The sequence below is a fragment of the Crotalus tigris genome, unplaced genomic scaffold (genome assembly GCF_016545835.1).
Source record: "Crotalus tigris isolate CLP2741 ecotype Arizona unplaced genomic scaffold, ASM1654583v1 scf7180000019007.31208882:3723066, whole genome shotgun sequence".
NCBI classification, from domain to species: domain Eukaryota; kingdom Metazoa; phylum Chordata; class Lepidosauria; order Squamata; family Viperidae; genus Crotalus; species Crotalus tigris.
In genome coordinates, this window is record NW_024097321.1 from 1,172,821 (window position 1) to 1,198,884 (window position 26,064).

The 26,064-nt window shown below is 36.4% G+C and overlaps 1 protein-coding gene across 5 annotated transcripts in view; it reads left to right on the forward strand.

Moving 5' to 3' along the window:
• Positions 1–26,064, forward strand: part of TIAM2 (TIAM Rac1 associated GEF 2) — a 145,588-nt gene that overhangs the window by 110,373 nt on the left and 9,151 nt on the right. For all 5 annotated transcript variants that reach the window (XM_039358225.1, XM_039358224.1, XM_039358227.1 and 2 more), the window contains 6 exons: positions 981–1,084; positions 16,220–16,393; positions 17,486–17,554; positions 17,984–18,109; positions 21,808–21,916; positions 24,625–24,804. In XM_039358225.1, the coding sequence (XP_039214159.1) occupies positions 981–1,084; positions 16,220–16,393; positions 17,486–17,554; positions 17,984–18,109; positions 21,808–21,916; positions 24,625–24,804 (762 nt within the window). The remainder of the gene's footprint in view (positions 1–980; positions 1,085–16,219; positions 16,394–17,485; positions 17,555–17,983; positions 18,110–21,807; positions 21,917–24,624; positions 24,805–26,064) is intronic.

The window sequence follows — 26,064 nt, forward strand, 5'->3', positions numbered from 1 at the left end:
AACGGTCTCTCCACACTTCCAGCATATCGGGGATTTCCCCCTTATTCATTTGTGTTAATTTGTTCTAATCCATATTTTTAAATACAGGCAGTCGTTGACTTACAACCAGTTGCTTAGCAGCCATTCAAAGTTATAACAGACAGCCCCCCAAGGTACTTAAAACTCAGTTATGAAGTTCCAATGGCCAGTTCCTCTCTCCCCATGGTCAAATGACTATTTTGGGCACTTGGCAACCTGCCTTCATTTACAGACATTTGCAGTGTCCCACAGTCAAATAATTACAATTTAGGTTTTTTTGTTTGTTTGTTTTTGCTGAAAACCTATGTTAATTTCCAATATTCTGCAAAAATGTCCCCATAGCAAACAGTGGGCTTGCTTAACAACCATGGCATCCATTTAACGACCATGGATTCACTTAAGAACCATGAAAATTTGTTTAATAGCATGCTGTTTGATGACCTGCTTTATGACCATCATGACTTACAACTGTAATAGGCAAGTTCCTTTACAATCATCGGTCAAGGACTATATATATATTGGCAAAATATTATTTTTCTTTAAATTTTATCCTAATTGCTGCTATATAAGCAAAGCAGTAATACAAAGAAGGAAGCCAAGGTTCTCTTCCCTCTTCTTTTGGGCCATTAATAAGTTTAAGAACCACAGTAAGTTTTAGGACAATGTGTTCATCCAAGAAAATCATTTTATATGTATTATGCAGACATTTGTATTGGATGTTTTCTTCAGCCAGGACACACTGTACCACATTGTAGACAGATGATGTTGAGGAAGGCAAGCTTTGAAGTAGCAGACCAAATATTTGTATTACTTTGCATGGAATTATTTTAGCTGGAAAAGCCAAGCAAATCTTCAGGAGTCTACGTTTCCTGAAACTTCAGTGAAACAATTATATCTAAATGAAAGAAAATACATGTTTTTTCTTCTGATATCTAGCTTTTTGGCTTTTCTTTTTAATATAGATTTCAACCATGTGCCTGATGTTAATGGAAGTCTAAAAAGGAGCAACACAGATGGCATGCTGGACCAGATGCTAGAGAAGGAGAAACTTGATTTACCATTCAGGGTAAGAGCACTGCTTAAAAATTAATGCAGAAAGTAGAGAGATATGGAAGGCACGCGGACTGCTTTTGTCGATTGAGTTGCACTATATTTGTACATGCAGACACACATCCATATGCATATCCATGGATACAATTACATATATAGCAATAGTACTTATATACTGCTCCATAGTGCTCTTACAGCCCTCTCTACAGGCTTACAGACTCAGCACATTGTCCCCAACAATCTAGGTCATCGTTTTACTGACCTTGGAAGGATGGAAGGCTGAGGCAACTTTGAACCAGTCAGAATAGGCTAGCGGTCAGCTTGCAGTTGGTACTGCATTTTAGCCACTGTACCACCATGGCTCTTATATATCTCTTTGACTTGTTCAAGGCCAATGGAGTGTAATAAGATATTGTACTAAAAACAGGGAAACCCAGTACTATTCCATCCTCAGCCACGAAGACTCATTGGTTGAACTTGGGCCATTCTTTCTCAGCCAGCCTACCTCACAAAGTTGTCATTATGAAGGAAAATAGGAGGAGGGGGCATTATATATGCTGTTTAAACTCAGTATTGTATAAGTAATACAAGTTTGATGTAGTGGTTAAGGTGCTGGTTTAGAAACTAAGAGACTGTGAGTTCTAGTCCTGCCTTAGGCATGAAAGTCAGATGGGTGACTCTGGGCCATTTGTTCTGTCTCAGCCCAGTCCATCTCATAGGGTTGTAGTTGTAAGGAAAATAGAAAGAGGAGTGAATATTATGTATGTTTTCTGCCTTGACTTATTTTATAAAAGTAATAAAGGTGGAATAAAAATCTAATAAATAAATTGTAGAATTGAATATAGATGATAAGCTACTGAAGTCTTGGGCTAGTATGCTCTAACTAATAATACACTGCTTATTAATTGCAAATGCTTTAAAATCACAAGGCGGCTGCTGACTGACTAAGAACAGACTCCTTGCATATTTACACCTGTTTTTTAAATTATATTGTTTTTGTGTTAATTGTGCTGGAAAAAACGATTTATTTTTAAAGCTCAGATTCAGTTACTGCTTTTGCATACATCAATGTTGCATAAATATCATCACCATCAATGAAAAAAGAGTCATTGTTGCATGTCAGGTTCTGTTTCTTTCTTTTCCATTATACTTAAACTGATGGAACAACAACAACAACAAAGGAATTCCCTAAAACGAAATTAATTAAACACCTGGGAATGCAGTACATTTAAAAAATGATTAAGATTTCTACTAGAGGAAGTGGAACAGTATTGTGCTATTTCACATTAATTGTAAAGGGGATCAGGAAGCAGTTCACATATTTAAGCTTAAACACACATTAGCCAAAAAGCCAGTCATTAAAATTCCATGTGTGGAATCAAATGAAGGATGATGTATGTAAGCATACATATTCATAAATAAAAGATTTCATGTTACTAATGTATAACAGTGCTCAGGTTAGTTCCGTCACCTGTTTTACTTCAGAAATCAAAAAGAAAGGGAAAAAACAGTAAAACAATAAATCAGAAAGGAAAACTTCTCTCACAAATCAAGGGGAAGGGGCAGTTTGCCAATGCCAGATGCCAACAAAGATTTCCCATTGCAAATCTGTAGTATTGTTCTTATAAGATAACAAACTTTGGCCTTATATGTCTATAAATCAACTTGATTTAATTGATAAGTTGATTTAATCAACTTATCTAAGAACTGGTTTTCCCCACATGTGTACCTGTATTTCTGAAGGATTTGAAATAACTCCATCATCATCGTCAACAACATCATCATCCCTACTGGTGGAAAGCAGTCATGGAGTTATTTTTGGCACTCAGTTCATAAGGGTGGCTGTAGGATTACTAGGGAAAAAGATGTGGAGTAGAATCTACAACTTAAAAAGAACATATAAAAGAAGCTACTTCTTGAAAAATATATCTGAAATTTTGATGTATGTGATGCAACTTAATACATTAAATGCACCACCAAAAGCTACTATGTATGTCAACTATAATCAGAAGGAAACTACAGAAACAAGTGTAAGCTCAGGGGAAGACAGAAAAATTGACTGAATTAATGAAGCAGAATTCCTTGGATTCTATCCAGTGGCATCAATAAGCAATTATTTAACTTTTGTGTTAAATAAAATAAAATAAAATAAAAATAAATATGAGTCAAAAAGTATTCCACCATTCAGATAAATCGAGGGAAAGGATTTAGCTACATATATGTATGTATTTAATAAGCCATCTTTATTTTACATTTTTCTTAATATTCATAGGTTTTGAATCCTACTATAATGGAAACCATGACAAAATATTTGCATGAATTTTAAGCTGTGGCAAAGTAGTCATAGTGATCTTCTGCTTATGCTAAGATCATTATTCTTGCATGACAAAACAAATCCACATTTTAAAATAGTTTGTAATGGTCTGCTGTTACAATAGTCAGTTTGTCCTTGCCATTTTGATACAGTCCATATAGATATGATAGTAAATGCCCCGTCTCCTCCTTCACCTCAACCTTCCTACTTACTTCTCAGTAAGGAGGAGAGGGGGTGAGTGAAGAAAAAGAGGAAAAGAAGTAAGTTGGTTTGAGGTGGGATGCGGTTTGGGGGGAAATGGGTGGGCAAGACCGAATGTGGTGTGTATCAATTTGTTTTATTTTTTATCTGAAGTATTTGTAAGATTGTTATGTATTGTAAAGTTGAAAATACAAATTTTTACAAAAAAAAAAAAGATACGATAGTAAATGAGGTTGGGTACCAGTTCGCGTTGCAGAGGAATTAATTCAATTGAAAGATGATGGAAATGCCTACATTTTTTACTATTTTTTCTTCTTGTGCCTGTCTCTTTAATGAAGTCAAAGTCATTTTGAAACAAGGACTCTCTTTGTGTATGTATGGGGGAGGGGTGTGTGTGCTGTTTTCTTTTTAGTAGCACTTATATCCCGAGGGTTATAAGCATAAAATATACTTTTTGTGTTTTTTAAGTAAAAAAAAATGATGCCTCTGATTGCTTACTTTGGGAAAGTAACCCAGAAAGAGCAGCAGAAATGAATGCATTACATGAAGATAAAAATAAAGGACGTCTAATGAGATATACTATGGCTGTCACATCAATTCTGTAATTCCGCTTGCGTTTTAGACATCTAGGCTTCTGGTTAAGCTCTGCTTTAGCTGGTCAAAATATTCCTTCTCGATAGTTCTGTAGGTTGTTTATAGATGTGCTTGACTGGGGCAAATTTTTGGTGGATAAAGAGGATGCCCATATTTTGAGTGCTCAGTAAATGTTCAGATCCCCACCTGCTTCCTGTTGTTCCTATCAACTTCCATTCCTTCACCCTTTTTGTCTTTTCTCCAATGCCCTAATATGCCACCACTCTGAAATAAGCTAAAGTGGGATCTGATTGCTGGCCAGTAGACATCACTAGTTTCTTTGTATTGGGAAACTGATTGGTACAATACTCAGATTCTTCACCTAGGTACATTTTGAAGTTCCACTACTCACTTTGCTACTGACTTCCCGCATCTGCATATCTGTTACTTGAAAATATCTGTGATCAGCCTTGGATCTCTTTTCATGGATTTAAAATAGTTCTGTGTTTCTTTTAGAATCAGTGCTCAAACTAAGTTCCACACCGTTATGCCATGAACATCTCAATGCATTGCTCTCCATCATCACTTTTAATAATCTGTTGGAACTTCTCTCACTATCTAAAAGGAAGTCACAATCTGTTCTTCATCCATGGTTCCTTGCTTAAATTAAGATGGAGATTGTTGCATTGTGTGTGTCCTGTTGCCTCTGTTTTTTTTAAACATCTGCAACATGCATATAAGTCAATGTGTAATTTGAAGATGGAAGGAAATGAGTTTTATTTAAAAAATTTCAAATCCCTTTGTGCTTTGTTCTATAAGTCTAGTATTAATAACAAGTTCAGATGAATGGCTATACTTTAAAAAAATGGTTTTGATTAAGTGGATATAAACAGTAAGCTGGGTTCAAATGTTTTTCCTTTACATTGAGTTGGCTAGCGTCATTGGAAGAAATAGTAGGAAAAAAGATAGACAAAGCCCTATCTTTAATTCTTTTCTTCAAAAGCCATGTGATTGTGTGTGTGTGTGTGTGTGTGTGTGTGTGTGTGCGCGCGCACGCGTGCATGCATGGGTGCACAAGGAAGCTTGGTAGGATTGCTCACAATGTATTATGGTTAATATTAGAATCCTTTGTCTTAGATCGGTGTTTCTCAACCTTGACAATTTTAAGGCATGTGGACTTCAACTCCCAGAATTCCACAGCCAGCAATGCTGGCTGTGGAATTCTGGGAGTTGAAGTCCACATGCCTTAAAATTGTCAAGGTTGAGAAACACTGTCTTAGATAATGTAAATACTTTCAGAAGGACGCATAGAGACATCTAAGAGTGGAGAAGTGGTTCCACTTGGGTGAACCTCCAACTATAGCAGGTGTTTGATAACCCTACAATTTCCACAAATGATTGCCCTTTTTTTGGAAAGTGCCCATTAGAGCAATTTGGTATGACCCATCATCAGCAGGGTGTGTGTGTGTGTGTGTGTGTGTGTGTGTGTGTGTGAGAGATGGGAGGGGAACTAGAAAATGATTACTGTAACAGTCATGGGAATGAAAGCCAGGACAAAAATTGCATATCTTCCTTTAAACAAAACAAAACAAAACAAAACATTCTTTCTTATAAATAGCCGAATGACTTTTGCAGCAGAATGCTTCTGGAAAATGTTTGATTTCTGCCCTCTTTCCTAGTGATGTTGGATTTCCCTGAATGCATTTTTTTTCAACATATAGTGGCAGAGGAATCTTGTCATTATGTAATATTGTAAAGTATGGGGCTCTGTGGAAGTGCAGGGTGGAGAAGAGGGTGGTGACGCCAGGAGGTTTTCAGTGCAGAGTCGAAGAGCAATCAGTTTAGGGAGTATTTCGTGAAACGGAGATTGCAAGCGATGCTCAGTTCTTAGCAGATGACAGCTTGAGATAACTGGGCTTGGAGGGAGCGGATTCTTTTCCTTTTTATATGTAAGTGAAGAAATAGACATCCTGTTTCATCATCTAAATTTCACAAGTTTCATCTGTTTGACTATGTATATAATGCACACTTATGTTTGATGATGTTTGTTTTCTTGGAAGCTGTATCATGTTCTGTATTTTAAAACTTAGGCAAAGTAGCACCTTACTTTAAAGATAAGCTGTTTTAATTGTAATTTTTTTTTATAAAACACAGATTCATTGTCTGTGGGGTGGAGGGACTCTGATCTTACCTGTATTTAGGAAATTAACAAGTGGGTAGCTAAATTAATAAGCAGAAATGACCTCTTGTCAGTAAATGTAAAAGGGAGCTAAAAGAAAAGGAAACTGAGATTAATTTGCTGAAAATAAAAGTATTTTCTCTTTTAAGGCTGAAGAATACTGTGAAAATCAATGTTATGTTGATAGTCCTTTAATTTTAGATTTTTTTTCAAAGTGATTTTTCTCTTTTAGTCTTCACACTTCATTTTGTTAAAAAAAATGAGCATGAAGATAGTTTTATTTTACAACAGCAGTGAAATGTGCTACAAGATTATGGACAGAAACACACTCAGTAGAACTCAGCTGGATTAAAATATTGATTTAATGAAAATGGTGTATCCTCAGCAATTGCCTTAAAAACATGTAGGAGTATTGTTAAAAGACTATAAGACCTTGAAATGCCTGGGGGATGCAGTGTAATTGCTGATTGAATTGTGTGTGTTGAGTTGAGTCATCTGAGGCCCTGGGTGCTCTGCTTCCTTTTGTGTAAATGCTGCAAAAGTGAAGACCTACACCTTAGCTATACACTACAGTAATGTCGTGTAATAGCATATCTGAACTGAAGCATCTGCCTTTATGCTTGTTGCTGGTTGGAAGTTAAATTCTTTCTTATGCATGTCTTAATAAGTTCAGAGGAATTTACTTCCAAATAAGTATACTGAGAATCACACATTCCCCAAATTCTTTGAAAGCTACTATTTCTGTGAATTAGAAATTAAAAAATGATGTGCATTATTAATATAATATTTATATTGTATTGAAATGTAATATAAATTATTTAAAAACTTATATTGGTATTTATCACTATCCTATTCATTGGTATAAATGGTGTTTTAAAATATTTATAAACCAAATGGAGTGACTATGCCAAATGATGTGAAGTTAATGGTTTTACCCTTGACCACATACCAAATAGTGAAGGTCTGTATCTGAAATGTAGCATGGCTTGATAAACTGTTTTTTATATTTTGAAATAAATATTTCCATATTTTAAAAAGAGATAGAACTATATTTTCAAAGAAAATGGAATGTTACATTGTCTTAGCCAGCTTCTATATAATGAGTACCTACAGTTTTGGAAACCAGAAAGAAAGCATATTAAATATTTTAATGAACAATATGCTGTGGAAGGTGAAGGAAGTCTCATTTTATACATCTGGTTATTCAGCGCTGAAATCCCAGTATTTAGTCAAGGAGATAGACATACAGTATATTTAGATAACAGGTGTGAAAATTAGACTGGAGGAAGAACAAGGGGTTGTCATTTTTTTCTTTCTTGTGTTTATAGTGTTGGGATTTGGGTGAGAAACATTATGAGATGAACTTCTCTGTGTGAATGTACTGTACATCCATGCCCAGTTTCTGCATGTGTTAAATTGATATATGCTTAGAGTTGCTTTAGGTGGGTTTTGATTGTGAATCTGAAGACATGTGACTCTCAGGCAAAAGAAACCAAGACCCAGGATGGAATTCAGAAAGCATTGCGAGTTTATTCCATGCAACCTGTATACAAGACTCTGTTGTACTAATGGTCAAGGCAAATTGGCACCAGATAAAAGTCCACAGACTTCGGGGTGGTGGTGGTGGAGGGCTAGACCTAGATCTATTTTGAGGGTGTGGAGACTTCAGACTGATGATGCATTTGACCCCGCACTTGGGCTCAATTTGGTCTTCTTCTACAATGACTAGTGTGTGCAAGGGCAGTGGGAGCTGAAGTAAATAGCATGACCCCACAAGCTCTTGTGTATCTTTAATATGTCAGGAGGTTCATGTGAAATCTAAATGTGTGATCTGCCAGGTGTTATATTCTTGAAATTCCAAAAATGTTTTAACAAACATTTGGCCTAAAGATCTTGAATAAAGTTAGATTTTACTATTACAAAGCAGGAAGCAGACAGTGGGAATAAATTAAAGGTTTTGTACAATGTAAATAAATTAATTGTGTGGTTCTTCAAAGAATGAACTGGAACTGATGCCATTTTAGTAATCAGAAAAGATCCTGGACTGAAATTGGGAAATAGGCTAGCCATAATGCTACCAGATGACATTAAATGTAGGATAGTTAAATGTAAAGCATATTATGGCTAACTGCAGAAACCAAGGTGGGACAAACAGCACTTGGACTCGGTGTAACTGGATTTTTTTTCTATTGAGGTAAAACAAAAATCAGTCTCCTAAAGCAGGGCTTTTCAATCTTTTCACCCATTGTACCACTTTTAGGATATGGCAACATCCGAGTACCACCAGTCGCCTAGCAAGGGGTCAAAAATTTGATGACCAAAAAAAAAAAAAAAGGAAAAAAGTGATAAACTACAGGTAGTCCTCGACTTACAATAGTTCTCTTAGTGACTGTTCAAAGTTACAATAGCACCAAAAAAAGTGCCCCCCAAGCCACAGCCAAGCAAGACGTCTGCCCACCCGGTGGCGCTCTTCCTCCTATCCGAGGTTTTCATTGTTGTGAGCATTTCTGTTGAGGATTGGCATGGGGGTGGGGTGGGGGGCTGTTTGGTTTTTATTCCCCCCGTCTGCTGGGTGGTTGCAGCAGGTTTTGGTCACTTCACATGACCCTGGGACACTGTGACCGTCATAAATATGAATCAGTTGCCAAGCATCTGAATGTAAATCACAAGACCCTGGAGAGGCTGCAACATTCCAGCTGATCGGCGCTTCTTCTGGGATCAGCAGAAGCACCAGGATCAGTGCTGCTTTCCAGCTGATTGGTACTTCTTCTGGGCTCAGCAGAAGCACCAGGATCAGTGCCGAGCTCCAGCTGGAGCCTGGCGCTGATCCTGGCGCTTCCTCTGAGCCCTGACAGCCCTGCAGCTCCAGCCATCTCTCGCTCAGGCTTGTGCGGTGCTACCACCAGTTCAGCTCATTCCCCTCCCCTGCTACCACTTTTCTAGGATGGTCGTGTACCACCTGCCAGGTGCCAATGTACCACAGGTGGTACCCGTGCCACTGGTTGAAAAGCCCTGTCCTAAAGGATGGTGAGGCAAATGAGTGAACGTTCAGTTTCTCTACTTCAGGCTTATCAGTTTTTCAGTTCACCAGTCCCTCAAATTTCCTTTAAAATACTAAGCAGCCCTTTTTATTCATAAAAAGAAAAGCAAAACTGTTTCTGATATCCCAGTCTTAACACGTACATGCATTCTAGTTCTCTATGCACATGCTTTGTAGGGGTTTGGTAATTTGGAAACAGCATTCCTCCTGACAGGCTACTAGGTTGCATTTTAAAATTCTTACCAAATACAGAAAGGTTCAGAATAAGTTATTTTTCCATGAGACAGATCAGCAAACTCTGTAGAGTGGTGACACAATTCCTGAGTTAAGGAGCAACCATATAAATGATCCCAAGTCCCTTTTAGGACTTCTCCCTGTGGTGGCAAATAGACATGAGCTGAAGGCAGGTTGTGTCAAACTCCAATGGAAAGTATAACTAATCCAATGCATAAGCCCCCCAAAAACACATTTGAAAATGGTAGCTTTTCCAGAGAAAATGGCAGCCAGCACTTACCACAATAAGCTGTCCTGTCCATGGTATTGACAGCCCTACAGGTCGTCCTTGATTTATGACCACAGAAATTCTATTGCTAAGCAAGGTGGACATTAAGACAGTTGTGCTTGATACTGTGACCAGTTTGTTGCAGTTGTTTTGCAGATTCACTTTCCAGTGGCTGCTTATTTTGAGGCAAGGAATGAGAGAGAGAGAGAGAGAGAGAGAGAGAGAGAGAGAGAGAGAGAGAGAGAGAATATAACAATATATTAAGAAAACTTCTCACTTCAAAGAAAATTTCAAAATTTAATCACTCAGAAAAATATTGATCTGTCTTTACATTATGTTGATCAAATACCAGTTTATAAGCAGAGAACAAACATATAAATCCAAATCTAAGAGGGCATATTTTATCCATTATAGAAAAGTAAGATTCCTTGCTATCTCCCACATTATTAGTTTTTTTTAAAAAAAATGATCTGAGCTATTAGCACTCCTATTAGCTCATGAAGATGTTTTAAAATATCCAGTATACTCAAACTGGAATTAACCTAGATTGTAAATTTAGTATGCAAAGAAGGATCCAAATAAAATTTCTCTATCCCAATTTCTTCCAAATGTGGAAAAGGTCTGAGTATATTGCAGAATTATAACTAAAAGTGGACCTCAGCCCCTGCCACGATATCAAAGGTTTATATCGTCGTTTTTAAAATGTCCTATCATAGGTTTGGGATGGTGACCTGGCTTTCAGAGAAAAGTGAAGCCAAAATATTTGCCTGGTTATAAAGCTGGAAGTCAGGAAGTTAATTCCAATTTTATGAAGGACTTCTCGACAAAGCAAATCTTGGGTGTTGGCCTTTGGTCAAGGGAATCTTTTCCCAATCTTTAAATGCAGACAAGCGTTTTTAAAGGTAATCAGTCCTATTGTTCTGCCTGACAGCATTTCGTTTTTCTAATTAAAATGAGAAGAACAAATAGTGCTGGCTTTTAGAAATGTTAGTGTTGATTGCTTTGTTACATAAGTGCATATTTTTTACTTCTAATTAATCCATGATGCCATATTAAACATTTACACACATACAGTTGAGTTATTATATAATAAAGAAAAGGTTTTCAGAGACAATATGCTTTTTAATGTACTTTCTATCTTAACCCAAATATCTCTTCCCTGGTTAATCACTTTTGGTTCAAATATTGAGTATATATTTTAGGATTCCCCCCCCCCTTTCGGTCTTCCTTTTGCTACATTCAAAATGATCCTCATATCTGACTATCCCTTTAATACAGCTTAGACTTTTTGAAGCTATTTATAGTCTGCCTTGGAATTTCTATTCCTGAACACTTTGGTGTCTGTCAAATCAACAACTTCATTGTTCAATTCCAGTCTTTTATGAGTATCATCTTAAACAGCACTGCTACCCTTACAGGCATTTTAGGGCACCTTTTCCAGTCAAGTGCCTGCATAGTGGTTGGATGAGACTATAACTTCTGTGAGTCTCAGGCAGCATGACTTATGGCAAATTCTGGGAGTTTGCACTGTATTTTAGAGCAGTGTTTCCCAAACTTGACAATTTTAAGGCATGTGGACTTCAACTCCCAGAATTCCACAGCCAGCAATTCTGGGAGTTGAAGTCCACATGCCTTAAAATTGTCAAGTTTGGGAAACACTGTTTTAGAGGGATATAGTGAGAAGTATCAATTCTTATTTTTCTCTTTGATGAGAATGTAACCATTCCCTAGGACTTGACTTTATAAGCTACACATGACTCTGTAAACATTTACAAGATCACTGCATTTAAAGCTTCCCAAAAGCTTTATGGAAATCCATATAGATAGGCTGGATTCTCACAGTAGTTTATCACAATGTGTATTAGTTGATTTTGATGTTGGCCTAGTCATTATATTATGGTGTTTGTGATTATAACCCCAGCCCATTTATTCATATCCATGATTCCATAATCTATGGCTTGGCACTTTCTTTAAATTAGAGATTGTACTGACTGGAATCAGAAATAATAAGTCTACATGTGGTTGCTGAAACCTCCTTGGAAATGTTTGTGACCACAGTGGGAAGCAGTTTATCATGATATTTAGTATAAATCACAATGATGAAGAAATGATGAAACATGTGCTAGGATATCACAAGACAAATCTTGGCATTTTATACCTATGCAATGTCAGATACAAATATGTAAGCCAGGGATCTTCAAACTTGGCAACTTTAAGACTAGTGGACTTCAAATTCCAGAATTCCTCAGCCAGCTGGCTGAGGAATTATGGGAGTTGAAGTCCACAAGTCTTAAAGTTGCCAAGTTTGAAGACCCCTGATGTAAGTCATAGGGTTTGTCTACTTTTTCTCCCCTGCAGATGCCTAGGTAGATGATGTTTGGATTCACAAAGGAATGGCCTTTGCTATTAGAATAGCCCCAACCTGTTAGCCTTCCATAAAGCTTTAAAGGGCTGGCTATGCTCCTGAGGCTAGCCTCCTGACTATATTGTTAACAGGCCAGATGTCTTGCTTTGTGTATATTCAAATTAGATATTTTAATGTTTTTATTGTGTTAATAGTTTTTACTATTTTTATTTTAAAATTTTATTGTTTTTAAGATTTTAATTGTAATATATGTTTTTGAATTGTGAGCTGCTCGGAGTCGTTTGCTGAGATGGGCGGCTATAGAAATCAAATAAAAGTAAATCACACTTATGAACCAAGACCTAACCGATCACAATTAATTATTGTACATTTAATTTACATAGCACGTTACAAGCTATTTATCTTAGGTCTAATTGATGAGAAATCCTCTTGAATAACACAACCAGTATTTTCCCTCTAATTTGACAAACGTGGGAAGTTGCAGGAGCAGATATGATCTTTGAAATATTTAAAACCATGCTTTGATTTTGCTAACTGAGAGTTTGTGCCAGCTGCCATATGGCCATCTTGCAATTCATGAAGTTGTTAAATCTGTTGAATTCCATTTTTCCTTCAATGTGGAACCAGAAGTAAGGACGAAAGTATTGTTGACTTGAGAGCTAAGCAGCCTTTTTCAGTCATGGTGTAATGGTGTGGGAGTCTTTTTTTAAAGATCTCTTGAGAGAGCTATATATTTTGCATTCCTTTTTTTTTTTTAGTGTACCAAACGGAAATAAGGAGGGTTGGTTTAATTAAGGATTGTTGAAGAATTTTGTTTATTAAATTATATATGAATGCCAACTAATTTAATCGAATAGCTCTTTTTAAAAAAAATTGGAGATGTCTTTCCTACTACACAATTGGTAATTTATAGCAGAATCTGTGAACTGACATCCTTGAAAAACACCATGCTTCCACCCACATGGAAAGCTCTGATTTTGAAGAATTAACATGTTGTTGCTGTAGAACAGCACATAACTTATAGCAAAAAAAGTTTATTTTCTTGTTACTGCTTATCCTGCTCTTGAAGATTGTCTTTTGCTGAGTTGAGTTAAAATCACCCTATACAGAAAAGCTTCAGCTATTAAAACACAATCATGTTTTTTACTATGTATGCTGTCAACTAATCATGTGGATTGAAAGTACTTTTTTACAGGACCTGGGAAAAGATTAGAGTTATATATTTTACATAAATAATGCCATGCATTTCTTCCTTCATCACTTAATGTAATGTTCAGAAACACATATCTGAATGTGAAATTATTTCCTCAAACTGGTTTTCAAGAGATGTGTTGGATCTACAGTACTTCCTTAATTCCCCTGCAGGAAAGTCTAATACATGTGAAGAACGGGAGGTTCAGAAAGATTTCTCTAAAAATTCCAAATTATCTACTGTTTTATACGAAGAGTTTTGGACAAAACTCAGCAGAATATAAGGGAACACCCTTTCCAGCATGAACTTATCAGTTTGGATACAATTTTCTATGATGCAGTTATAACTAGGATATTCAAATAAAGGTCATGTACAATTTTATAAATAGGGTACTGAAATGTGTAAAACGCCTGGCATTCTGCTTTCTGGAGTGGTGTCATTTTTAAAAAAATAATACGCTTTAGCATTCAGATCATTTAATAGTGTGTCAGTGTCACTGAAAATTGCTTTGGGTCTTCAGGGCATCAAGCGCTTTATGTAATATTATCTGATCTGATGGCTTTGTTTGTACTATAATTTTAACAAGGTTTTTAGTTGAAAACCTTGCTGAGGGATTTGATATATAAAAGTAATTTGCTGTGTTGCAATATTTCTATTTCAATTTAGGGGATTCTCCTGGAGTTGATTAAAAAAAAAAATAACATTGATTGGGTGGGGTTGGTTTTTGCAGTGCTATTATTTGTGCTGCTTATTCTCTAAAGACTTCTGGTGATTGTTTCACTGTATTAAAAAAGAGTTGGGGCATACCTGTGAAATGATGGATCTGTCAGCCTGTTTAGTATAACCTATAAGCTTTATGTAAGGCATCTCTGTTGGAAGACTTGGAAAAGTAGGCTAGATTTAGAGTTAGTTGTTATATAGTTATTAGGGCCTAATTTTAGAACATCTAGCTGAGAACTATACCTTGAAGAACCCTTTATGCTGCTTTCATCTATTTCAAATCACCCTTTCAAGTTCCAAGGGACAGCTTATGCAGAAAGTAGGGCATTCTTTATTCAGGGAATAATGTTATTCAGAGAATAAAATCCAGCTTCTATATGAAAATACTTACCTGAGGATTCAGTGTACAATGCACAGTGTCTTCAAACCAAGGAATGAAGCAGACTACATATTAATTTGCTTCCTGTTTAAAGTCTGCATTAATTCGTTGGTCCAACTGTTCTTTGACCACAGCTTTATCCTCCAACAGTGGTCAACAGGCAATTTCCCATATGGGTACGCTCTGACGATCCAGCTGTTCTTTCATTGACCACTGTAGGTCTAAGAAGAGCCCTTTGTCTCTTAGCATCAGTTGTTGCAAGACAAAAATCATGGTTTTCTATAAACGTTTAACAAAGCAAAGTTGTGGACTGGTGAACATAAAAAAAGTAGATTAAGATGCACAGATATTGGATGTTTTCCAGTCTTCTGGAGGACTCAGACTGTATAAAATCTGTTTAGAGGTCTGGGTCTGCAATTCCCAACCTTTTCTTTTTAAACAGAAATTTGTACGCTCCCTCTATGAATAAGGCCTGCTAAGGCAAAGCAATTGCTGAGCTATTATATGATGCATGTCCAAGAACTTCTCCATCCTGGAGACAATTCAGCCTGCTATCTTTGGGATCTGTCATTGTGTTCCCAGTGTTTGGAGGCAAGATCTATTTCAGTAGCAGCACGTATGCGAACAAGCAAAATCATTTACTGGCTTAAACTGCCATTCTGCCATGAGGGCTTAGACCCCCTTGATTCTACTGGGTAATTTTTACTTAAGCTGGAAGAAGACTTTGGAGTCTTGCTACCGTGTCTGCCTTCAAAGAAAGTAAAAGTAGAGGTGAGAATTCAGCGTTGGGGAAAAGAAGAAAGCAAGAAGTCTCTGTCATCTTTTTCCGGGGGAATTTCAAACATTGTGTAGTAAAATTCAAAGTCAAACTAAGAAGTATGAGGAATATAGAGAGAGGAGGATCTAAGAAAAAGAGAGAGAAGAATTTAAGGATCCCCCCCCCCACACACACACGTGTGTGAACAGTTGTAAACTGAGTCTGTGTATCCATAAATGATCATTGCAGTAGTTACCCAGTTGGGTGTTTTGAGCTCTTAACAGATTGTTCTTGCTAGTCTCATTAGTAATAACATCTAGTTATCATGCTTTCTACTGGCCTTTTTTTTCTATAGCTTTTCAAAACATTACAGCAATGAGTATCACCTTACAAATGGGCTGCCTTTAGTTTTAGCTTTTATTAAATCCTAAATCCTTCCCCGTTCTGCATTATGGAGCTGTTTGGCAGAAATCTCACTCATGTTACATTATGAATGTAAAATGAAAGATGGCTTTTAATTAGAAAATCTGTTCCACAGACAAATTCCACAGTGATTGGTTTTAGATTAATGATTTTAAAGAAGTAGATGGCTCTCCATTAACAAAAATTACCTATTTGTTACGTTGAATGACTTGCTAAGAATGTGCCTGGTTTTTGCCATTTTCTTCTGAATCAACTGCCAGAAATTCAAATTTCTTGTCCAGGCAGTTTCCAAGAATTGAATACACTTGAATGGAAGAAAAGCATAGGCATATATGTATCTTATTTCTTTGGAATGAAGAGCTTAGATAACAAATTAGAATATATGTACTATTATAGATTTCAGCTGCGATCCTAGCCATTATCTGCAAATCTATCCACAACTGAACCATCATGGAGGAGTCAGTTTTAAGAAAAATACAATAAACTCTGCTCTTTTCAATCTGCAGAGCACTAGGGAAATTGCAGCATTGTGTCCACATTTCCATGAAACTCAGGCGAATGGGATGGAAGGATTAAAAGATATTTCCCTTCTAAAGCCATTGGCAAGACAACTTACAGATGCAGACAGACTCCGGAAGGTCATCCAAGAACTTGTAGACACAGAGAAATCTTATGTAAAGGTATTAGGCATGCTTTACTGTTCATTTCCTCCCATATTTTTGTGATTGCTTCCTGTTATATCACCAGCATTTTGAGAAAAGAAATAGTAGCCACAGATAACGTTTCCATAATGTTATACAATCCTCCTTCAAATATATAGCTTCGGGATGATAGAAGTTACAGTTATACAACTGAATTACATACTGGTGGTCCTTGACTTACAATTATTCGTTTAGTGACCATTCCAAGTTACAATGGCACCAAAAAAAGGTGACGTATGACTGTTTTTCATACATATGATCATTTCAGCATTCCCTGTGATCAAAATTTGGATGATTGGCAACTGACTCATATTTATGACGGTTGCAGTGTCCTGGGGTCAAGTGATCATCTTTTGCCACCGTCACACAATCAAAGTAAATGGGGAAGCCAGATTCACTTAGCAATCCTGTTACTTACGTACTCATTGCAGTGATTCGCTTCACAACTGTGGCAAGAAAGGTCATAAAATGGGGCAAAACTCACTTCACAACTGTCTTTCTTAGCAGAGATTTTGGATTCAATTGCAGTCATAGGTTGAGGACTATGTGTGCAAACAAGATCTGAGGGGAGAAGATGTAGCATAATGAAACTGGAGAACAAACACCAGATCTGATCTTGGCTTTAGCCCCTTTTGTTAAGTATTTCTAAAAGATTTCTCTCCTGGGAATGCTGTTTAATATCATACATATACACATTAGATCAGTGTTTCTCAACCTTGACAATTTTAAGGCATGTGGACAGCCAGCATTGCTGGCTGTGGAATTCTGGGAGTTGAAGTCCACATGCCTTAAAATTGTCAAGGTTGAGAAACACTGCATTAGATGAATGTGTACTTTGGAAGACTAAGTATAGTATAATAAGCCTTTTTTATAATATGCTTATTGTTTTGACAGTTAAAACAGTATATAATAAATAAGCAATAAATAGTTTTTTTCCTAGAAGTGTTACAGCAAAATATAGGTGAAAAAACATTATCTCTTAACAGTTACATTGTACCCTCATATGCATATTAAGAAAAAGGTTGTTTTTAAAAACACATAAATCTTATCTAACGTTTCGTGTCCCCCTAGGATCTGAGCTGCCTCTTTCAGTTATACTTGGAACCTCTTCAGAGTGAGACTTTCCTTACTCAAGATGAGGTAAGATCACCTCTGACCTTATGGAGGGGATGACCGTTTCAACTGTATCAGACATTTTAAAGCATGTTCCTTTTTTCTGCATTTAGTTGTGCCTTGGTGATAAAAGTTGACCATCCTCCCTAACAAAGATGTTTCTAAGAAATTTCAGAAATTATCTTGTTCCTCTGCATTTATTAATGTCATGTACCGCTTTGTTTATCTCTAGCTTAACACAGTTAAACATTAGGTCAGTGTTTCTCAACCTTGACAATTTTAAGGCATGTGGACTTCAACTCCCAGAATTCCACAGCTAGCATTGCTGGCTGTGGAATTCTGGGAGTTGAAGTCCACATGCTTTAAAATTGTCAAGGTTGAAAAACACTGCATTAGGTATTCTTTTCTTGGACATTCTTATCTTCTCAATGTTTATTTTCCCCCACTTCCATACAGATGGAGTCTTTATTTGGCAGCTTGCCAGAAATGCTGGATTTTCAGAAGGTATTTTTAGAGACCCTTGAAGATGGAATTTCCTCCTGCTGTGATTTTAGCACACTTGAAACCCCTTCTCAGTTTCGGGTAAATACAATTTATTACTTTTTGGAACATGATAATTATCCCCTTTAATTTCCTTTTTTCTCTGTTTTCTCCAGTTAGATTTTTTTTTAAGTCAGAAAAACTAAAAACCACTTACATTCTATAGGAAGATTCCCCCCCCCCTTCCCTTACAGAATAAATTTTGAAATACCTTTTCCAAGCCCCTGCTGAGGTCAGGTAAACAGTTTGAGAATCCCAGAAGTGACTAGCTGAGTCAATTAGTTTGTACAATCACACTAGCTGCATGAGTGAGAAGAAGTTTATATCAAATAAATGAATCTCTGTGTTTACCTCTAATATTTTAGAGACTTCTGACCCTAAAATCCCTCACATTTCACAGAAATGTCTCCAGATCTTTTCTGCAGGGTGGAGGGAAACAATGAAGGAGAATCAAGGAAATTTAGTTTATGGAGCAAAAAACTCTGGGCTGTTGTTGACTTTTGCCTATATTCTAATAGTCAAGTGGAAGCTCAAGGGTCTTTGCTGGTCTGTAGAACTTGCCCCCAACTTTGGTTGTTCTCCCAGTGACAGCTCCATTTGTTTTACTTAACAATACATATTAAATTCCTTGTCTCTACCCCGTTTTCCCAACCATTGATAAAATACATCCCATACTTGAAAATATTCTGTGTCTCCCTTTTCCTTAATTTTCAACGTAAACCTGTCCATTTCTGCACAGTCCAATATTTTCTTAATTATCTCTTCTTTGGATGGTGTTTCCTTATTTTTCCAATCCTGAGCAAATTTATATAAAATGTTTTATAGATGGTACTTACCAACTGCGAGATTAGCAAAAATGTTTAAAAATATGTCTAGTAACTGTAGGAAGTGCAATCAAAAACCAGGCATGTACTACCATCTTTGGTGGACATGCCCTAAAGTTAAAAAAAAATAAATGGACAAAAATACATACTTGGCTAGAAAAAATGGTAAGAAAAGATATAGATTTTAAACCAGAATTATTTTTATTAGGTATACTATCATGGAAATATGATAAAGAAAGTGTATATTTAATGTTACATGTATTAACAGCAGCAAGAATTGTATTTGCTCAATAAGCATATATTTTTGAACTATGCAAAATATGGAAAGTTACCTTTTACAGTGTAGTTAATTTCTTTATTCTTTTTTATGGAGAAAAATTTCACTAGGAATTGAAAATGATGATCGCACATTTTCTGTTGATTGATTAAAGACTTAAGTTGCTTGCAATATTAAAAAGAAATTGCAAATTATCAGAGTTAACTTCAGAATTCCTTCTCTAATTTTCCCATTGTCTATAGCAGTGGTTCTTAACCTGTGGGTCGGGACCCCATTTGGGGTCGAATGACCATTGGGGGTCGCCAAACAACGCAATCCGCCATTTTTTCCCCCTTTTCCTTAGCTGTGCTACTCCCTTGTATTCTATTGGCTTTTGAAAGCCAATAGAATAGACTCTCTTGAATAGAGTCTAATTCTATTGGCTTTCAAAAGCCAATAGGAATTGTCCAGGCTGTCTCTGCCCTGCTGAGCCCGCCAAAAGTCCCATTCTGCAAACGGTGCTGCACCAGTTGAGTAGTCCTCGACTTATGACCGGTTGAGTAGTCCTCGACTTACGACCAGTTGGGGGTCGCGGCATTAAAAAGGTTGAGAACCACTGGTCTATAGGGTCATAGATCATGATGTGATTCATAGTGAGGTTTTTTTTTATTATTCCTTCTCTCTGTATTGCTAAGATATAGAAGAATCTAGCCTGTAGGAAAATTACATCAATTAGTCAATCATATAAAATCTTGAAAATTACCTGTTAAGGTACTCTTTATTTAGTGACTGCTGCATTTAGCAACTATTTGCAGTTATTAATATTATGAAAAAAAAACCTTTAGGACAAATTCTTGCATTTATAACCTTTGTAAAGCAAAGTAAGATCATAAGCATACTTAGCTTAATTACTAAATTGCTGGCCTTAACTCTGGTCTATTTGTAGTCATTATGGAAGTTCCCAAATTACTTTCAGATCCATAAATCAGAGTGCATGTGCACACTGTACATCAAACCTAAACTGTTATAGTTTTCTGGATGAATCCTAATTGTAATTATTAAAATATTTTCCTTTGTTTTGTTACCACTGTCATGTCTACTATTTATATCTAAACCTCGACTGATAAATTATTTTAAATTTGTGATCTCTTACTAAACTTTCCTGCTAGATAGAATTAATTTCTGTCATTCCTATTGCTCTCTCATTCTTGCATTTAGCCCAAGAGTTTTGTGTAGTTAATTGTTAAAAGTGTGAACTGTAAAATAATGCAATAAAAATAACTGTTTATTATTTCCAGAATAATAAAATAACTTTATTCAGAATATTCTTTTGTCACTTTTTTAATGCATTTAACTTCACATCAGTTTTTTCTGGCGTATGACAAGTTTTGCCATCTGCTTTCATAGCTTCTTTTTAATCCAATTCTAGCAATGAATTAAACACCTGTAGTAAATAAGCATTGCATTCAAGAGAAGAAATACTTGTCACAGAGGGGCATAATTGAAATGATTCATGTTTTCAATGAATCACTTTACATCATATTTGTTTGCTTTTGTTTCATGCAAATCTTACATTCATTACCTAATTTGTTCTGTTGATTTATGTTTAATACATGTCACTAACTTGAAACCACTAGAAAGACAAGATATACTCATACTCATAAATAGCAAGATCAATTATATAATAAAAAGCAATTATAACACAAGTTACAATCAATCAGGATTACAAAAGTTTTGATGAAAAAATCATCAGGAATGCAAAGCAGGGCAAAGGTAGAAGTAAAGTGTAAAATAGAGGAAAAATATTCATAATGCTCCTTTATTTTAATGGATTTCATGTAGTTTTCTATTTACTATTACTCAGCTATCAGGGTCCAAAAACCAAGAAAGAAACATTGAGACTCTTCTAAGCCATTTTCTTTATTTTTTTCTCACCTGTAGACAGAAATCTTGCCAAACTAAAGCAGACTACTTACACTATAGGTAGTCCTCGATTTACAGTAGTTCATTTAGTGACTGTTCAGAATTACAACAGCACTGAAGAAAGTGACTTATGACTGTTTTTCACTCTAATGACTATTGCAACATTTCCCTGGTCACGTGATCAAAATGGCAGTTTTATGGGGCCATGTGATCACCATTTGCAACCTTCTGACAAGCAAAATCAGACTCACTTAACAACCGTGCTACTACAACAACCGCAGTGATTCACTTAACAACTGTTGCAAGAAAGGTCGTAAAATGGGGCAAAATTCACTTAAAAATGATCTCGCTTAGCAACAGAAATTTTGGGCTCAATTGTGGTCGTAAGTTGAGGACTACCTGTATAAAACATAGACTCTGGGAACCACTAGGGAGGAGCTGTCTTAACTCTCTTTCTCCAACACAAGAGTATCGAAACTGCTCTGTGTTTTGCTCCTCTGGAAATCCCTCCCTCCCTTTCTCCCTCCTGGGGATGTGGACAAATTCCATCTCATCTGCCTTGGTTTTGAACGGTTTCTTGCAATTATTTGTCATGGTCGCTCTGCACGTTGAAAGTTTAGTATTATGAAATTAATGAATGACTTTTTGAAGAGTATTGTTAGCCTTTTCTTAACCACAAGATAAAGGCAAAGATAATAGGCATCCCTATAATAAGTTTCTCATCTACTTCATTTCAGAAACTGCTGTTCTCCTTGGGAGGCTCTTTCCTCTATTATGCTGATCACTTCAAATTATACAGTGGGTTCTGTGCAAACCACATCAAAGTCCAGAAAGTTCTGGAAAGAGGTAATTATCTCCCTGAGGTAAACTAAGCATATGATAGAAATGAGGCAAAATAATCCAGTTGTTGTTTTTAAAAGATGTGCATATGAAAAGCATTTCTTAAATTTTGCAGTTGGTCTTCTGATAATCCTAAAGGGTTTGAAAACTGTCTCTGTTTTTGACATTTCTAAGCACAACACTTAGGACTATAACTTTGTCTGTCTTCTTATGTAATTGCTGGGATGTGTGCGTTGGGGTAGGTTTTTTTTTTTTACTTGAAAATAGAGTAGATCCAATGCTAATCATTAAAACAGGCTTTTTTTAAAAGAAAAAGAAAAAGAAAGGGGGGGGGAATCTTAAATGTAACAGCATGTGTAACCTGGAACCTTGAAGAAAAAAATTATTTTGCCAAATCCATTGTGAATAAACTTGCATTTCCGTAATGTTTTCCCCCTGCAAGAATTGGACAGAATATTCTGTGTGGTTAGAGAAATTCTTCATTGATGAGTTATATGTTCTGGAACTAATTGCTGACACTTTTGTATTTTAATTAATGATGATAATTATAGCTTTTACATATGACTAATCATTATGTTTTTAATTAGTATAACTGGCCTTGCGTAATATATTTTTATTTAAAAGGTAAGCATATAGATGCATGTGTGGGTATGTGGGCGCATAATATCTACATATATATATATCTATATAATACCAACCTGCTTAAACAGCTAATAGGGCCATTATTCACAGTAACCTCAGCTTTTTCCTTAAAGCAACATTTCTTCTGGAGAACAGATTGTGGTGAAATATAGTAGCCTCTTCTATAAGGGCATAATTATAGATTGAAATGGAAAATTACAAACTAATTTTTTTAGTCTGCTCCTGTTTATTCATTGAAATAAGTAATTTTTAACACTTTAAATTGCTACTTAGTATCTGTTATGTCCAAAGAAAAGGCATCACGGTCAACCATGCTGCAAAATCATGTGATACGCAGCATTTTTATCAAAGCTAAGCAGATCTGATCAGTGATTACAGGAGAATCATGCAGAGACTGGAAAGATAGAAATAATAGTCTCCGACTTAAAATCGCAATTTGGACCACCGCTAAGCAAAGGTGCTTGTTAAATGGATTGTGTCCAATTTTACAAACATTTTTTGCAAATCTGGTTTCCCCCTCTTGATTTTGCTTGCTGAAAGCCATCTGGAAAGTCATAACTGGAGCATGGGAATGCAGCTATGATTGTTAAGTGTGAGAACTTGTCACAAATCACATTTTTCAGTACCATTGTAACTTTGAATGGTCACTAAAAGAATGTTTGCAAGTGGAGGACTTTCTATAAATTAAAGTAATAATTTTCATTTCTAGTGTTGGTTTAAAAATATAATAGAATCATTCCCAATAATTGTAGGCTAACAGTACTACTTAATGCAAATATCAAGACAAGTAGAATAGCAAAGATACACACTGTGCTGTAAGTATTGAGTGGTTTACTTCTGGATTCATAGACATGTTTGGAGTTGTGAAAGCGTGTGATCTCACAAAATATTGGCCAGAGGGGGACACTTTATTCAGGAGACCCCTTTTTTCCTGAAGACAAAATGTGGAGGATGCATTCAACTATGACTTACTATTATTCTGTATTATTTCATTCTTTCCTTCATCAAATCAACACGCTAGGTTGCAGGCACCCACTAATAGCATGCTCTAATTAAGTCACTAAGGTCTAGATAACATAGATATGGTTGAGCCAACAACTTTCCAGCATGCCAGTTCTCTTTTAATTCAGCAACTTAAATTATAAGAATTTTTTTAATGTTATATCAACTAGCCTGGCAGGTATTATTGGAGGTCTCTGTGGATTGGCTTTGCTCAGGTAATACATCTTCATTGGTTTCCAATAGTATAAAATTCATTCTTTGTGACTTGCAACCTTTTAAATTCCACTGTATTCACCCTGGGGAATATGCACTGATTAACCAGAATGCTTTCCTATCCCTTCCCACCCCAGTGTAACAAAATACACTCTACTGTCCTTACTCATATTCCTCCTGTTTCTGGTAGTAGTAGTAGTAGTTGTTGTTGTTTCTGATAGTAGTAGAACATCCAAGCTCCTGGAATGGAACCAGCTATGGGTTTTAGTATCTTGGCATTCTTTGGGGAACTCGGGAACATTCTTGGAAATGATATTGGAATCTGGTGTTATGTTTTGATGTTTCTCTCTTATTTATTAAAGTCTCACTTTTTTTAATATAAAAAGTCACAGGAAGTGAGGAGCTTGGAGAGTATAAAAAAGTTGTCTGCTGACATAGTGGTATCTTCAAATATTATATTGGATACTTCAGAACTAAATGTTCTTTAATCTGCCAGAAATGAGATGTTGGCAATAAATTTTTAAAAATTATAGTGGTAATTAAATCATCATATCCAAGGGAGCTTTTTGATTAATCCTGTTCATTTGGGGAAGCTATTACGACTGATGACAATTTTAATATTTTTCAGTGCCAGATTAACATTATTTGTCTTGTTACTTTGGTTGGATAGTTTGTCTTAATTTGTCTGTTGTGTTTTGTTTGGTTTTATTGGTTTTAGGATTATATTAACATCCTTGACCTTATTTTGTTAACGGCCCTAATATTTGAATAAAGAGCAGTTAGGCTTTAACTATTGCAAGATAATTGTATATTATTAATAGTATCTATAACTGCTTTGTTCCAATTTTTTCCTTTAGCCAAAACTGATAACACCTTCAAGGCTTTTCTGGATGCACGCAACCCCACTAAACAGCATTCTTCCACTTTGGAGTCTTTTCTTATCAAACCTGTTCAGAGAGTGCTGAAATACCCTTTGCTTTTGAAAGAACTAGTCTCTTTGACTGACGTAGAAAGCGAGGAGCACTACCATCTCACAGGTACTTCCCCAACATTTAAAAGTTTTGGTTTATATTTAAATTAGTATTTGAAAATTGAGACATGGATTTAGCACTGAGCTGTCCAAAGGAGAATTTATTATGCAGTTTTTTCTCCGTGTCTGTATTTGAGCTTCACACTCAGCTAAGAGTCTTGCTTTCTTTGAGTCTTGCGCATTGGGTTGCTTTAGACCAGTGGTTCTCAACCTGTGGGTCGGGACCCCATTTGGGGTCAAATGACCATTTCACGGGGGTCGCCAAACAAGGCTGTCCGCCATTTTTTCCCCTTTTCTTTGGCCACGCCCCTGGCACCCGGTGATGTATAAATGGTTGGGGGTCACCACAACATGGGGAACTGTATTATGGGGTCGCGGCATTAGAAAGGTTGAGAACCATGCTTTAGACTAATAAGCAACTTGTTGCATTATCCAAGGGCTTAATTAAGATTTAATTTAAAAAAGCTACTGTCAAATCTCTTTATAGCCATTCTAGAGAGGGCCAGGCTGTATGTCTAGGAGGCCAGACTTTTCCCAGTCTGGACAATTTAACAATGACTTATTGTGACACCATATTGTAGAACACACAGCACAGTAAGCAGTAATGTGGGGCTCCTTTTTGGTTTTGCTTAATGCGATAAATGAAATCAATCATTATGGTCGTGAAGCTGGTTTTTACCAGTTATTGTAGTGAAACTAGTCATTAAACCATAGATGGGTTTGGGTTAGGGTAAGGATGTGTGTAGATAGGTAGGTAGGTCTGGGAAATTCTTGATTAAATTTGCTCAGAGAAATCACAGGGGAAAATGAGTTAAAAGTTTCATTTTGTTCCTGTTTAAAAATGGAAGGAATGAACTTTGCGATAATTTGCTATTGATCTCGGGATACTCTGACAGCTCAGACTGTGGTCTGGCGAATTATAGCCTTTCATTGTATGCTGTCTCTTCTAATGATTATTTGTGATTAGACTTCTGATGATTTATGAACCCAGTCAGAGTGAATGAACTTGCCCATGACCTGTGAACTACTGGGGTAGATTTGGCTGTTCTGGGTATTGTCAACAATATTTCTTTTTGCTAGTGAATGCCTAGGTCAGGTGATGGCGAACCTTTTAGAGACCGAGTGCCCAAAAACTGGTCCTGCCCCTCTCCACCCTTCTGCCCTGCCCCCACTTTGCTCCCCCATCCCCTGCCCCCCCCCACAGGACCACTCACTGCTTCCAGGGCACGCCACAGATCGCCCAGGAAGCCCAGCAGCACTATGGTGG